The 14450-nt window shown below is 46.6% G+C and overlaps 1 protein-coding gene across 3 annotated transcripts in view; it reads right to left on the bottom strand.

Annotated features, from left to right (window-relative positions):
* Positions 1 to 14450, bottom strand: part of PPP1R12A (protein phosphatase 1 regulatory subunit 12A) — a 163824-nt gene that overhangs the window by 33421 nt on the left and 115953 nt on the right. For all 3 annotated transcript variants that reach the window (XM_056574041.1, XM_056574042.1, XM_056574040.1), the window contains 2 exons: positions 5693 to 5869; positions 4446 to 4617 (listed from right to left, as the gene is read on the bottom strand). In XM_056574041.1, the coding sequence (XP_056430016.1) occupies positions 4446 to 4617; positions 5693 to 5869 (349 nt within the window). The remainder of the gene's footprint in view (positions 1 to 4445; positions 4618 to 5692; positions 5870 to 14450) is intronic.

The raw sequence follows: 14450 nt of genomic DNA, 5'->3' as shown, positions 1-14450 counted from the left end.
GGTCCACGTCCGGAATCCCCCAGCGACGGTAAATGGACTCTAACACCTCTGGGTGAAGAGACCACTCCCCGGGGTTGGGAGAGACTTATAAAGTCCGCTTCCCAGTTTCTCCCCCCCAGGGATGTGGATCGCTGATATGGAGGGAACCAGACGCTTGATTGAGCGATTGAGGAGCTTCAGGTCCAAAATTGGGCCGACCGTTCACTCTTTCTTGGGAACAACGCATAGGTTTGAATAAAAACCCTGGAAATGATCTTGAGAAGGAACAGGCAAAACGACACCTTGCTCCAGCAGAGTGCGAATGGCAGAGCGAAAACCTGCCGCCAGGGCAGGCGAACGAGAAGGCCGGGACCGAAAAAAACGATCCCGGGGAAGAGAACCGAACTCGATACGGTAACCGTCGGAAACCACGTCCCGAACCCAGGAATCCTGGACGTGTGCCAACCAGATGTCCCGAAAGAGAGACAAGCGACCGCCCACCCGAGGGAGAGCCCCGGGTGGGGGCGCCCCTTCAGGTCGAGGTAGGCTTGCGGGTTCCCGACTTTGCGGGAAAATGGTTGGAGTGGCCATCCTGCTTCCAGGAGGGGCAAGGTCTGAAGGACGGGGCCTTCTAAGCCTGTGAGGAATCCGACCTGTCCTGACGTCCTGAGCCCAGGGAGCGAAAGGACCGAAAAGAAGCAGTCTTGCGACGAGCATCAGAACGGCGTGCCTTATTCTGGGGGAGCAAGGAACTCTTGCTGCCCGTAGCGTCATATATGATGTTGTCCAGCCTTTTGCCAAAAAGATGGCCGCCAGTAAAGGCCATTTCCTTCAGAGACTTTTTGGAAGCCGCGTTCCAAGCTTTAAGCCACATAGAGCGGTGAATGGCGACTAGATTGCCGGATCCAAAGGCCGCACAGCGCGACGACTCCAATGAAGCTTGAGACAAATAGTCACCTGCCTTAGAGATCAGAAGAGCAATATCCGCTAGATCATCAGGAGGGGGCCCGGACAACACCCCTTGGCGGAGCTGAGAGGCCCAAACCAATAAGGCCTTTGAGACCAAGGTCGATGCAAAAGCCGGAAGCAGGGAGGACCCAACTGCCTCGAAGGCATACTTTGCCAGATTTTCAACCCGCTTGTCCGCAGGATCCTTGAAAGAGGCGGCATCCGCCACCGAAGGCGGAATGGTCCATTTTGAGACAAGCTCTTGGGAAAACGGACACAGTCTTCAACCATTTAGTGTCTTGGAAGCGCTTCTCTGGAAGCTTCCAGGCGGTCTCCAGAATATCGTCAAACTCCTTATGAGGATGGAAGACCTTGGGAGAGCGATGAGTATGTGTAAAGGAAACTCCAGGAGCATGGTCAGACAGCGCCATGCTCCTGTCACCCCAACCTAGAAAAAATTTTAAAAGGGAAGAAAATTCTAAACTCTAAAACTCGAAAAAAATAAAAATAGTCCAGGTCTGGAGATAACCAGACCTGTGCCTGCCCCCCAGGACACTAAGCTAAAAACTGAGTGTCTCTGAGTCAGTAGGTGGGGTAAACCCTGCTGGGAGGAGCAGACTTTTTTTGTTATGCCTAGTGGCAGCCTCCTAGTGGCAGCAAGATATACCCACGGTTCCTGTGTCCCCCAATGAAGCTGACCGAGAAATGTTAATACCGTACGGTGAACGGCGTGAACGTAAAAAAAAAAAAAAAAAAAAAAAGCTGCTTTTTTATAACATTTTATTCCCCCAAAAAATTAAAGTACTAAAAGTTTTATATAAGCAAATATGGTATCAATAAAAAGTACAGATCACGGCGCCAAAAATGAGCCCTCACACTACCGCTTATACGGAAAAATGAAAACGTTATAGGTCTTCAAAATAGTGGGATTTTATACGTACTAATTTGATTAAACAGTTTGCGATTTTTTTCAAGGGCAACACTAATAGAAAAGTATATTATAATGGGTATCATTTTAATCGTACTGACCCAAAGAATAAAGAACACATGTCATTTTTACCATAAATTGTATGGCGTCAAAATGAAACCTTCCAAAATTTGCAAAGTTGCGGTTTTCTTTTTAATTTCCCCACACAAATAGTATTTTTTTAGTTGCGCCATACATTTTATGGTAAAGTGAGTGATGGCATTAAAACGGACAACTGGTACCGCAAAAAACGAGCCCTCAAACTAGTCTGTGGATGAGAAAAGTTATAATTTTTTGAAGGCAAGGAGGAAAAAACAAAAATGTAAAAATAAGGTGACATTGAAGAAAAACGCCATTTTGTAAATCTTGGGGGCTTCCATTTCTATGCAGTGCATTTTCCGGTAAAAATGACACCTTATCTTTATTCTGTAGGTCCATACGATTAAAATGGTACCCTCTATAAATAGGTTTGATTTTGTCGCACGTCTGTAAAAAGTTATAACTACATGCACGAAAATGCACGAAACCTGCTGCCGGGGCCGAAAACATCACACTGCCGCTCAGCCCATCGCCGGCCGAGTCAGGACTTCGCTGCGGCCGGTGATTGGCTGAGTGCAGTATGACTCGCCGACCACCGGCAACCAGGAAGAGGATCAAGGCGGAGACCGGAGTGGGTTACCGGAGGCACCAGGGGAGCAAAGGAAGGTATGTACCTCTATTTTTTTTTACTGCCAGCGGTATGGAGGACAATTTTTCTATTCTGGAGTTCTCCTTTAAAATGGTCATCTTCTGACCCCCTACAACTTAAATTTTTCCATGAACGGTGCGGTATGAGATCTGAAGTTTTTATTGGTACGATTTTTGTTTTGATCAGACTTTTTGATCGCTTTTTATACATTTTTTTATGGTATTAAAAAGACAAAAAATACGCTATTTTGGACTTTGGAATTTTTTGCGCGTATGCCATTGACCATGCGGTTTACCTAACAATATACTTTTATGGTTTGGACATTTACGCACGCGGCGATACCACATATGTTTTTATCTTTATTTACACTTTTTTATTAAATGGGAAAAGGGGGCGATTCAGATTTTTTATTAGAGAAGGGGTTAAATCACATTTATTAACTCTTTTTTGCAGTGTTATAGCCCCCTCTAAAGGCTATAATTCAGCATACACTGATTGCAGGCACTGTTCAATGCATTGCCATAGGAAAGCATTGATCAGCGTTTTCTGCGCTTGATTGCTCAAGCCTGGATTTCAGGCTTGAAAGCAAATCAAACGCAGATCGGACAGTGGTAAGACACTTCCCGCTGTCTCCTCAGCTGCTGGGGACACCGCGATTTCACCGCGGCAGTCCCGAACAGCTCCGCTGAGCTAACCGGCAGTGTATTCTCCAGTTTTACACACCACAATCAACTTTGATAAGGAGTCTAAAGTGTTAATACCGGTCGGCAATGTCCAGTATTAGCCGCAGGTCCTGGTTGCTGATAGCAACTGGGACCCCGCAGATATGAAGTTTTTACAGATCGGGAGCCGGCCACAGGACGTAAGTATACGTCCGTGGTCGTTAAGGGGTTAAAAATATACCGTATTAACCACGCACCCTCATTTTTCCAAGGAAATTTGGGTAAAAAAAAAAGTTTTTTACCCAAATATCCATGTAAAATGAGGGTGCGTGTATACGCTGAAACTTTTTCTGGCCCTGAAGGAGCCGCTGTGGTTTAATTATTTAAAGTGGACGCTTTAGATCATGTAACTTCAGCAGCTTCTACTAAGCCAGAGTCCTGTTGCCCGATTCCCTCCCCATCCCCGGCTTTCATATCTACCTCTGCAGGCTCCAGCTGCGTCCTGAGCTGCGCCCTGATGAGTGAGGTCAGGTTGGGGAAGTCACTCGTCAGTGCGCAGCGCATAGCAACAGCCCGCTGCTGGAGCCTGCAGGAATGCGCCTCCAGGAAAGGTAGATATGAAATCCAGGGATGGGGAGGGAATCGGGTGGAGACGGCTGGACTCTGGCCCCGCAGAGGCCGCTGCAGTTACATGATCCAAAACAGGCCCTCTAAATCAGCGGCTTCTGCAGGGCTAGAAAGTTTATATGCATATAACACGCAGATAGACTAAGCTAAAAGTTTTAGTTTAAAAAATGCATGTTATACACCGATAAATACGGTAAGATATGGTATTGCTTGCCTATACGCAACAAATTCTGCAAAATCTATGCTTAGAGATGCAGATATTTACTTCCCCCTATAGGAACTAATGGTGTACATTTCTGCAGCAGATTGTGACACTACAAAAATACACCATTTGTGACTCCAACAAAAGTAAAAAATAAAAATGTGTATCATTTGTATTTGCATCATTTTATTTAGTTACCTACAAAATAGTTCACTGTGCCCTAACTGTCAAACTACACCTTATGAAGAGAGCAATAGGTGGAATTGTAACGAAAAGAAAAAAAAATTGGGGCTAGCAGAAGAGAATGTAATTTTAAAAATAAAAAGATGACAATACTCTGATGATTAATTAATATAGAACTTGCAACATTACCTCTTTCTGGCTCTTTTGATGAAAATCTTGATAAATTTGAGTAGGATGATGAAAGTCCAGTTAAGCTGCTTGGCCGGTTTAACAAGCTTGAAGAATACAAGGAACTGGTAGATGACGACAGTGATGGCGTGGACGATACAGCACTAGTACTTGTTGATGATGGCCTATACCTCTGCAGAATTAGGAACAAATTAATACTAATAAAATTTATGTTTTATATAGTTGATAAGATAGCAAATCTATTTACAGTGACCCCTCGACCTATGATGGCCCTGACATACGATAATTTCAACATGCGATGGTCTCTCAGAGGCCATCGCATGTTGAAGGCAGCATCAACACACGATGCTTTTTATGTTGGGGCCATCGCATAAACTGCTATCCGGCAGCGCAGACTGCTTCAGCTGCCACCAGATAGCAGTTTACGGTGCCCCGTGAGCTCCGGTGATGTCGCTTACCTGTCCTCGGGGCTCCGGCGCGTCCTCTTCGGGATCCCCTGCATCGTTGGCGCTCTCCATCGACGTCATCACGTCGCTGCGCACACCGTCCCGTCATCCAATAGGAGCGGCGTGCGTAGTGACGTGATGGCGGTGACTGAGAGCGAGGATGCCGGGGAAGCAGAGGCCTTGCCGGAGCGTCGGGGACGCGGCGACAGCGATGGACGGAGACATTCCGGGCAGCGGCGACGGTCCGGAGTGGCGGGGACAGGCGAGTACAACTTCCTCTAACAGTGGTCTACAACCTGCGGACCTCCAGATGTTGCAAAACTACAACACCCAGCATGCCCGGACAGCCAACGGCTGTCCGGGCATGCTGGGTGTTGTAGTTTTGCAACATCTGGAGGTTCGCAGGTTGTAGACCACTGTCCTATACTTTACATTGCACGGATCCCCCCCAACATGCGATGTTTTCAACAAACGATGGTCCGTTTGGAACGGATTACCATCGTATGTTGAGGGACCACTGTACTATATTATGCACATAAACTAAATACACTGCATTTAAAGGGGTGTTTAAACAAAAACTGGTATTACTAAATTGTTAATAAACAAATATCTGACCTCTTGGTAGGTACCTTGCTGGTCCTTAATTTGTACAAACTATGTTCTGAGGTACCTTTACTTATCTGATTCTGTGTAAGTTTTGTATTTAAAACGGTTTTATTAAAATTGACCTGATTTAAAAAAAAAAAAAAAAGCCTGCAATTCAGTAGGGAAACTTACATTTAAAAAAAAAAAAAAAAGTACCTCTTCCGTGCTACGGGAAAACCTATAGCGGTAATCATCATTTTTAATCTCTGTTTCTTTCTTTTCCTCCTGTTTTTCTTTGTCTTGTTTTTCTTCACTTTCCTGATCTTTTGTTTGAGTAGGACGACTTCTACCTATTGTTTTCTCTGCTTCCTGGAGGTCTGTTAACGTTACACCCTGCAAGAAACGAGACAATGTTAATCAGCACACAAGGGTTCATGAGAATTTATAAGGCATAATTTCAATGCCATCAGGTCAATTACTGTTATTTAACAGTTAACTATACATAACAGGCAGACTTAGAATGAATACAAAGTATGCGTCATCCAGCATGCAGGAGAGCTGCAGCACAATGAGGCAACTGAACTGGAAAAGCTCCTTGAAAGACTGACCCATCAGCCTAGCCAAGTATTCGCAATGCATTGTGCTTTATCCTAGGTCAAATTCCTCTGCAGTTTCTATCTTGTATACTATGTATATATGGAATGAAGCTCAGAATAAAACAAACTTACCTAATGCTACACAATATCATACTAAACATGGCATCATTGTGTACTGGTTTTAGCCTGTAAATCTGCATTCCTCTTAATACCTACAAAATACTATACACTCCTTATCCTGCTAAATAAATTGTAGACCTAAACTAAACTGTAAACTCTAACAAGCATGTAAATGTAAACTATAAATACAGAGCACTATTGAGTGTTAACCCATTAAGGACCAAGCCCATTTTGATCTTAACCCCTTAAGGACTCAGCCCATTTGGGCCTTAAAAGGGGTAGTCCAGTGGTGAAAAACTTAACCCATATCCTAAGGATAGGAGGCCGTTTCAGATCGCGGGGGGGATAGTTTCAGATCGCGACCGCTGGGGCCCCCTGCAATCTCCTGTACCGGGTCCCGGCTCGCTGGCCAGATAGCACGTGTTGACTACCACATGAAGCGGCAGCCGACATGCCCCCTCAATACAACTCTATGGCAGAGCGCTCTGGCTATGCTATAGAGTTGTATTGAGGGGGCGTGTCAGCCGCCGCTTCATGCGGTGGTCAACACGCCCCCTTCTTGCGGGCTGTCGGGGCCCCGTACAGGAGATTGCGGGGGGACCCCAGCGATCTGAAACTTCTCTCCTATCCTTAGGATAGGGGATACGTTTTTCACCACTGGATATCTCCTTTTTTCCTCCTCGCCTTCAAAGAATCATAACTCTTATATTTTCATCCACAGACTAGTATGAGGGCTTGTTTTTTGCACGACCAATTGTCCGTTGTAATGCCATCACTCACTTTACCATAAAATGTATGGTGCAACCCAAAAAATACTAATTTGTGTGGTGAAATTAAAAAGAAAACCGCAATTTTGCAAGGTTTCGTTTTCACGCCGTACAATTTACGGTAAAAATTACATGTGTTCTTTATTCTTTGGGTCAATACGATTAAAATTATACTTTTCTATTACTGTTGAAACTTTTTAACCAAATTAGTACGTTTAAAATCCCCCTATTTTAAGACCTATAACTTTTTCATTCTTCCGTATAAGCGGCGGTATGAGGGCTAATTTTTTGCGCCGTGATCTGTACTTTTTATTGATACCATATTTGCTTATATAAAACTTTTAATACATTTTTGGGGAAAAAAAATGTTATAAAAAAAAGCAGCAATTTTGGACTTGTTACGTTAACGTGGTTCACCGTACGGTATCAACATTATATTTTAATAATTCGGATATTTACGCTGACGGTGATACCAAATATGTATATACAATTTTTTTTATTTTATTTATTTTTACACTTTTTGGGGGTGAAATAGGGAACATGGGACAATTTACTTTTTATTAGGGGAGGGGTTTTTCACATTATTTTTACTTTTATTTTTACACTTTAATAGTCCCCACAGGGGACTATTTATAGCAATCATTCAATTGCTAATACTGTTCAGTGCTATGCCTAGGACATAGCACTGATCAGTGTTATCTGTCATTTTCTGCTCTGGTCTGCTCGATCTCAGACCAGCCCAGAGCAGAAGACCTGCCCGTGGAAGGCAGCGGAGGCCGGTGAGGGGACTTCTGACTGCTGTTCTGGGCGATCCGATCATCCATTTTAGTGACTGCATTCGCTGCAGATGCTGTGATCTGTATTGATCACGGCATCTGAGGGGGTTAATGGCGGACATCCGCCCGATCGCGGATGTTGGCCATTACGGCAGGTCCCTGTATGCTATCAGCAGCCGGGACCTGCCACGCATGACTTTAGCATCGGTCCAATGCTTGCGGTAATGTATAGGACGTAAATGTACGTCCTGGTGCATTAAGTATCCAGGCACGATACACATCAAACTGATCAGCGCGCCCCCCCCCCCCCAGCACTACCAGCCAGTACCGCTGGTTAGTGCCCCCCGCACTAGCCAGCGGTACTGGCTGGTAGTGCGGGGGACGCTGATCAGTTTCATGCTTGCTGTGCCCGGATCCGCTGCGCCGTTCGGCCCTAATCTTCTATTTTGGGGATATGCTAATGTTATGCTAAATGGCACTCTGACGTCATTGCCGTCTGCCACATGAAATTTTGGGATTTTTCACAAAGAAAAGATGCAAGTATTGACTAAAATTCACCACTAACAAAGTAGAATATAGAATCAAATCCATAAGTAAAAGCATCCCAGAGTTATTAATGCTTAAAGTGACAGTGATCAGATGTGCAAACAAATGCTATGGTCCTTAAAGGAAAACGGTCAGCTTGCTCCCTCCGAGCAAGCTGACAGTTTTCCTTTAAGGACAAGAGCATTTTTTTTTGCAAATCTGACCACTGTCACTTTAAGCATTAATAACTCTGGGATGTCTTAACTTATGAATTTCATTCTATATTCTACTTTATGTTAGTGGTGAATTTTATTCAATACTTGCATCTTTTGTGAAAAATCCCAAAATTTCATGAAAAATTTGAAGCGTTTTTCTACCTTTGAAACTCTCGGAAATGGACATGCCAAATAAATGATATGTTGATTCATATATGCAATATGTCTAGTTTGTGTTTGATTGATAAAGTGGATATGCTTTTACTTTTTGAAGACATTAGAGGACTTCAAAGTTAAAAGCAATTTTCCAATTTTTCATGAAAATTTCAAAATCCGAATTTTTCAGGGACCAGTTCAGTTTTGAAGTGAATATGAGGGTCTTTATGTTAGAAATCTCTCATAATGGACCCCATTATGAAAACCCCTCAAAGTATTCAAGTTTGTTAACCCTTTAGGTGTTTCACAGGAATAGCAGCATAGAGTGGAGGAGAAAATTAAAAATCTTCCTTTTTTTTTTACACCAACATGTTCTTGTAGACCCATTTTTGTCACTTTTACAAGGGGTAAAAGGAAAAAAGCCACCCAAAATTTGTAACCTAATTTCTCTTAAGTAAGAAAATACCCCATATGTGGATGTAAAGTGCTCTGCGGGTGCACTACAGGGCTCAGAAGACAAGGAGAGCCATTGGGCTTTCGGAGAGAGAAGTCGTTAGCCATGTCCATTTACAAAGCACCCATGCTGCCAGGACAGTGGACACCCCCCCCCCCCCCCAATATGTGACCCCATTTTGGAAACTACACCCCTCACGGAATGTAATAAGGGGTGCAGTGAGCATTTACACCCCACTGACATTTGACAGATCTTTGGAACAGTGGGCTATGCAAATGAATTTTTTTTTTATTTTATATTCACGGACCACTGTTGAAAAAAATCTGCTGGACACCTGTGGGGTGTAAATGTGCACTGCACCCCTTATTACATTCCATGAGGGGTGTAGTTTCCCTAATGGAGTCACGTGGAGGGGGTCCACTGTTCTGGCACCATTGGGGCTTTGTAAACGCACATGGCCTTCAATTCCAGCCAAATTCTCTCTCCAAAGGCCCAATGGAGTTACTTCTCTTCTGAGCCCTGTAGTGCGCCGGCAGAGCACTTCCCATCCACATATGGGGTATTTCCTTAATCAGAAGAAATGGTGTTACAAATTACCTCTTGTGAAAATGAAAACTTTAGGGTAACACCAGCATTTTAGTGGAAAAAAAAATGTCATTTTCCGGTCCAACTTTAACGAAAATTGTCAAACACCTGTGGGGTGTTAAAGGACATCTGCAGCAAAAGACAACTTATCCCCTATCCACAGGATAAGGGATAAGTTTCTGATTGCGGGGGGGGGGGGGGGGGGGGGTCCGTCCGCTGGGGACCCCCTGCGATCTCCCAAACGGGGCCCCGCATTGCCGCTCTATGTGAGCGGCTAATGTGCGTACGCCCCCTCCCCATACAGTTCTATGGGGGAGGCACAAACGCTGCCTATTCCATAGAACTACATGGAGGAGTCGGCAGGCCTCCTGCATGGGAGAGACACGGTGCAGTGGCCCCATGCAGGAGATTGCGGGGGGTCCCAGTGGTCGAGTCCCCCGCGATCATACACTTATCCCCTATCCCGTGGATAGGGGATAAGTTGTCTTTTGCTGCAGATGTTCTTTGAGGCTTACTATACCCCTTGTTACGTTCCGTGAGGGGTGTAGTTTCCAAATGTACAGTGTGCTCTCACTACTGAGCCCTGGATGTTTTAGTTATGCAACAGCTGGAGGCACACTGGTTGGGAAACACTGAGTTAGGTAACAGACTACCGCAGTGTTTCCACACCAGTGTACCTCCAGCTGATGCAAAAAGGAGATTTTTTTTGTACTCCCCGTAAAATCTCTTTCTCGTAGCCTTCATTGGGCACACAGGATACTGATGGGTATATGCTCTTGCCACTGGGAGGCACTGACCATAGGAAAAGTCTGCTCCTCCCTGGCAGGATATACTAGGTCAATCTGCCATGAGGAAATCAGTTGTGTTACAAAGCAGTAGGAGAAGCCAACAAGAAGGAGAGATGTCCGAAGGACCCTAGAAGGAATCCCGGGAGAAAAAAAAAAAAAAAACGGAAAGGAGAATCCAGGCAAGACAGGAAGATATGGGCAGGTGCTGTGTCCCGCAATCAAGGCTACAAGATTTTACAGCGAGTACAAAAAAAAAATCCTTTTCTCTGTCGCTTCATTTGGGGACACAGGCTACTGATGGGACGTACCCAAAGCAGTCCCTTGAGTAGAAAACAACCACCAGAAAAGGGGACACAGTCCTGAAGCTGAACCCCGTCTGCCTGCAAAGCTTGCTGGCTAGACCCTTGGCCAAGAGACCATCGCGGGCTCGGAAACCGAGCATCTGGAAGCTCCACCACCCATGTAGATGGCCCAGGAAGCCAAAAGGCAGAGACCGGCCGTAGCAGAGACCGGCGCCCTAAAGGTCGCAGAGAGAAAGGAAAAAGGTTGTGTCGGAGGCCCGATGGGCTGTAAGCATGCTGTAAAGAGGTAGGAAACCAACTCCAAGGACACTACAGAACCAGTCAAAGGACTAGCCCAGCTGATAAACACATGGAAAACGGGGAGCGACAAAAGAACCCCATCCAGAGAATCAACCGATTGAAGAAAACATGGCAAGAGAATGCCAGGGAGATTAAAATATGCCTGGAAGAAGGTGAGCACTTGGAAAGTGGAGACCAGAAACCCCCGGGAACAAAGGAACAGAGACAAAACTGTCCCGAGAGACATGATGGATTTGACCGACGGCACAGACCGACTAACTGTTGGTTCCAGAATCCCTGTCTCAGGGGACACCGCTATAAACCTGTAGCAAGAGCAGACTCAGAGCCTTAACAGCGGCAAAGAGCACATAGAAATCCACATCCATGCATAAGGTCAAATTGGCTAGACTGGCGCAATCCGGCTGACCAGAATGCCATCCGTCCCAGGAGTACAGGGATCCCAAAGGTGGAGAAGGGAAGTAGACTGGCGGACAAGGACCTGAACGCCCTGAGAAGAGCATCCCGGAATACCGGCGCAAAGGGACAGAAGCCCCACACCCGTCTTCAGCAAAGAATCCAAGGAGGCTTACTGCCATGTTAAGACCAGAAATAGTGTGGCTGAGAGAGACCACCCCACAAAAGGGGATCGCTAAGAAGATCTGGGCAGAAATGTCACGCCTGCCGGAGACCACCACATCACTAAGGCCCCAAGGAAGGGAAAACGGTCCGGGACATGGAAGGCATGCCACTGCCACCTAGGAGGGTGCCTAATACAGGAAGACTCCCCACACCCACAAACACAAGCGAAGAGGGGATGGACAATGAGAACCAAGCCATGGACCCATCGGTCCGAACAGACCAGAAGACTCCAAAGCAACATCCCATCAGGACAGGAACGGAGAAGGAGACAGAATGAGCTGAGCTGACAAAGGCAGGAACCAAACAACAGATGGACACCACACCGGCTATAGCCAAATCATACATGACTGACACTCCCCAAGCAGAGGAGAGCGCTATGGTTGCATAAGCAGCCTGAGGTAGCCAAGAAATGGGAAAAGGGCCAAACTGCAATAGTAGGACGAGAGCACAAACATAGCCAGCCAAACAACCCCGATTGCTCTTAGCAGAACAGGGACCCATTGAGATACCCCACCCATGAAGGAGGGGAGGGGGGAGAGAGAAATGACTCTATATGGTCAGTTCCCCAGCGGGGAGAGAAACAATAGGCAGTCATGGTGAACTCTGGCACAGATCGGTGCACCCCCTGCAGAAGAGGGAACATCAAGGTTACGCCAGGGACCGTACGAGCATGCTAAACAATACCCCACAGTAATGGGTGACAACAGTAACCCCAGGAACTCTGTGACAACATACCGAGGTATGGAGAAACCATCTGAGTCCTCGTAGGGATGTGGACCTGGGATACTCATGGTGTCATGGTGGATAAAGATGTGACTACGCATGCAAGAAAGGAGCGTACGAATCATAAAAAGGCTGTGGGAGGTTCGTTCCCAATGGGCTGAAACCTTTGGACCTTCCAAATAAAAACCAGATGCCATATCCACAAATCAATCCTGACTCTCGTCTGAAGGCATTTGGGGCTATTGAACACACCGTGTCACCCTAACAGGCCCTATTCCAGAACAGAGGTGCTCAGCCGCAGCAGAAGTGCAGAAATGAGACCACATGAAATCCCAAGTACGCCCCCTGAAAAGGGATGGGGGGCGCCATACGTGCAGAGTGTCCACAGCATATGTAGGGACACAGACAGATACCGTACGATGGTAGTGGGGGACCATGACTGCTGCCACGCAAAGCAGCAGGCATAGAGTAGGTGGCCGGCAGTAGTGAAAACAGACGTAGCACCTACCGGTGAGCCAAAACGATGCTGGGAGCAGACCAATGTTACACCACCTGAGAAAGGTGAACAATGACTGCAGCTGTTTCTGCGTAGGTCTAACAAACCTGCAGAAAATGCACCAAGTCTATTCCCCAAATGGTGCTACAGACAGTATGTTGTAGAAAGCCCCAGAACTGCAGACACAGATAACTGATGTAGGATGCACGTGGTGCAGGAAACCATGCAGACACAGTCTGGCTTACTGGTATAAGGGACGATGAACATACAGAGTTCCTGTTTCAGGACCGCACACCGAAGGTGGGCTACCGGACCTCAGCTAGGAATGGCCCCTCCGTTTCTGCCAGAAATGCATTGGCATCAGTTGGGGGACCCCATCGGTGTTCAGCTTTTATACGGAGGGACCAGAAATCAGCAGACATGGCATGGCCACTGACAGTAGGGAAAAACAGTCATGGAATGAATTCCCAGGATTTTCCAAGGGAACATACATCCTTGGTAAAGACCCACCATGGTGGGTCACATAAGTTCACCCACAGAGAGAAAATTGAGGGATAGAGGCAAATGAAGTCCCAATGGTCGTAAGCAGAGGGAAGCCTAAAACACTGACCCCAAGTGTAATGCAGAAAAGAGGTACAGTACTAACAGAAGTGTACTAATATTGAAGCGACCCCCCCAATCTTGTTGGAAGGGTCCCACAAATGTATGGCCCGTGGAAAGAAATTGTAGATATAGCCAAAGGACTGAGAAGAGACTGCAGGGATGCAGATCATAAAATCACCACCAGAGGGAGCGCATTGCAGGAATAAAACCAGGACCTGTAATACATTTTACAACCCCACAAGGAGGCGAATATATATATTTTTTATTTTTAGGATTGATTCCATAGCTTCTAGGCCAAAGGGAAAGGGGAGGATCCATGCTGGCGATAGTGTCAGCTGGACAACTCCTCCCCTATGCACTCCCCACTCGCCCCGCTGACAGAGTGCGTGACGGGGCTGAGACCCCACAGCGCACGCACAACTGCAAGGGGAGCGGCGGGGGGGGGGGGGAAGACACAAAAAAGACCACAAACTCGCGCTGCGGAAGAGGGGAGAGGAGCCTAAACCACCTCAGCCAAAATGCCCGCCAGCTGGGAGGGGGAAAAGGAATGAATGTCCTCAACTGCTGAAGCGGGGGAGGAGGGCGGAGCTAAGCCCTGACTCCCAAGCTGTGGTGGCAGACACAGCTGGGGAGAAAAAAAAAAACAATAACATCCCCAGCTGCCAAAGCGAGCGAGGAGGACATAGCTAAGCCTTGACTCCCGTGGCTGAAAGACAGAGGGGAAAAGTAAACAGTATGTTCCCAGCTGCTGGGCGGAGCTAAGCCCCGACACCCCCAGACCAAAGACAGAGGCCTCCGGCTTACAGCGCAAGCTGCGGTGGTGGAGACAGCAAGGAAGAATAAAAAGGAATGTCCCCAGCTGCCGGCTTGGGGGAGGAGGGCGGAAAAGGAGGGAAAAAAAACCCTGGCTACTTCCCACGCCGCAAGACCGACCAGGTCTGGAGAACTCC

Source organism: Hyla sarda, chromosome 4, assembly GCF_029499605.1.
Source record: "Hyla sarda isolate aHylSar1 chromosome 4, aHylSar1.hap1, whole genome shotgun sequence".
Classification (NCBI taxonomy): domain Eukaryota; kingdom Metazoa; phylum Chordata; class Amphibia; order Anura; family Hylidae; genus Hyla; species Hyla sarda.
This window is presented reverse-complemented; position numbering and strand designations above follow the sequence as displayed.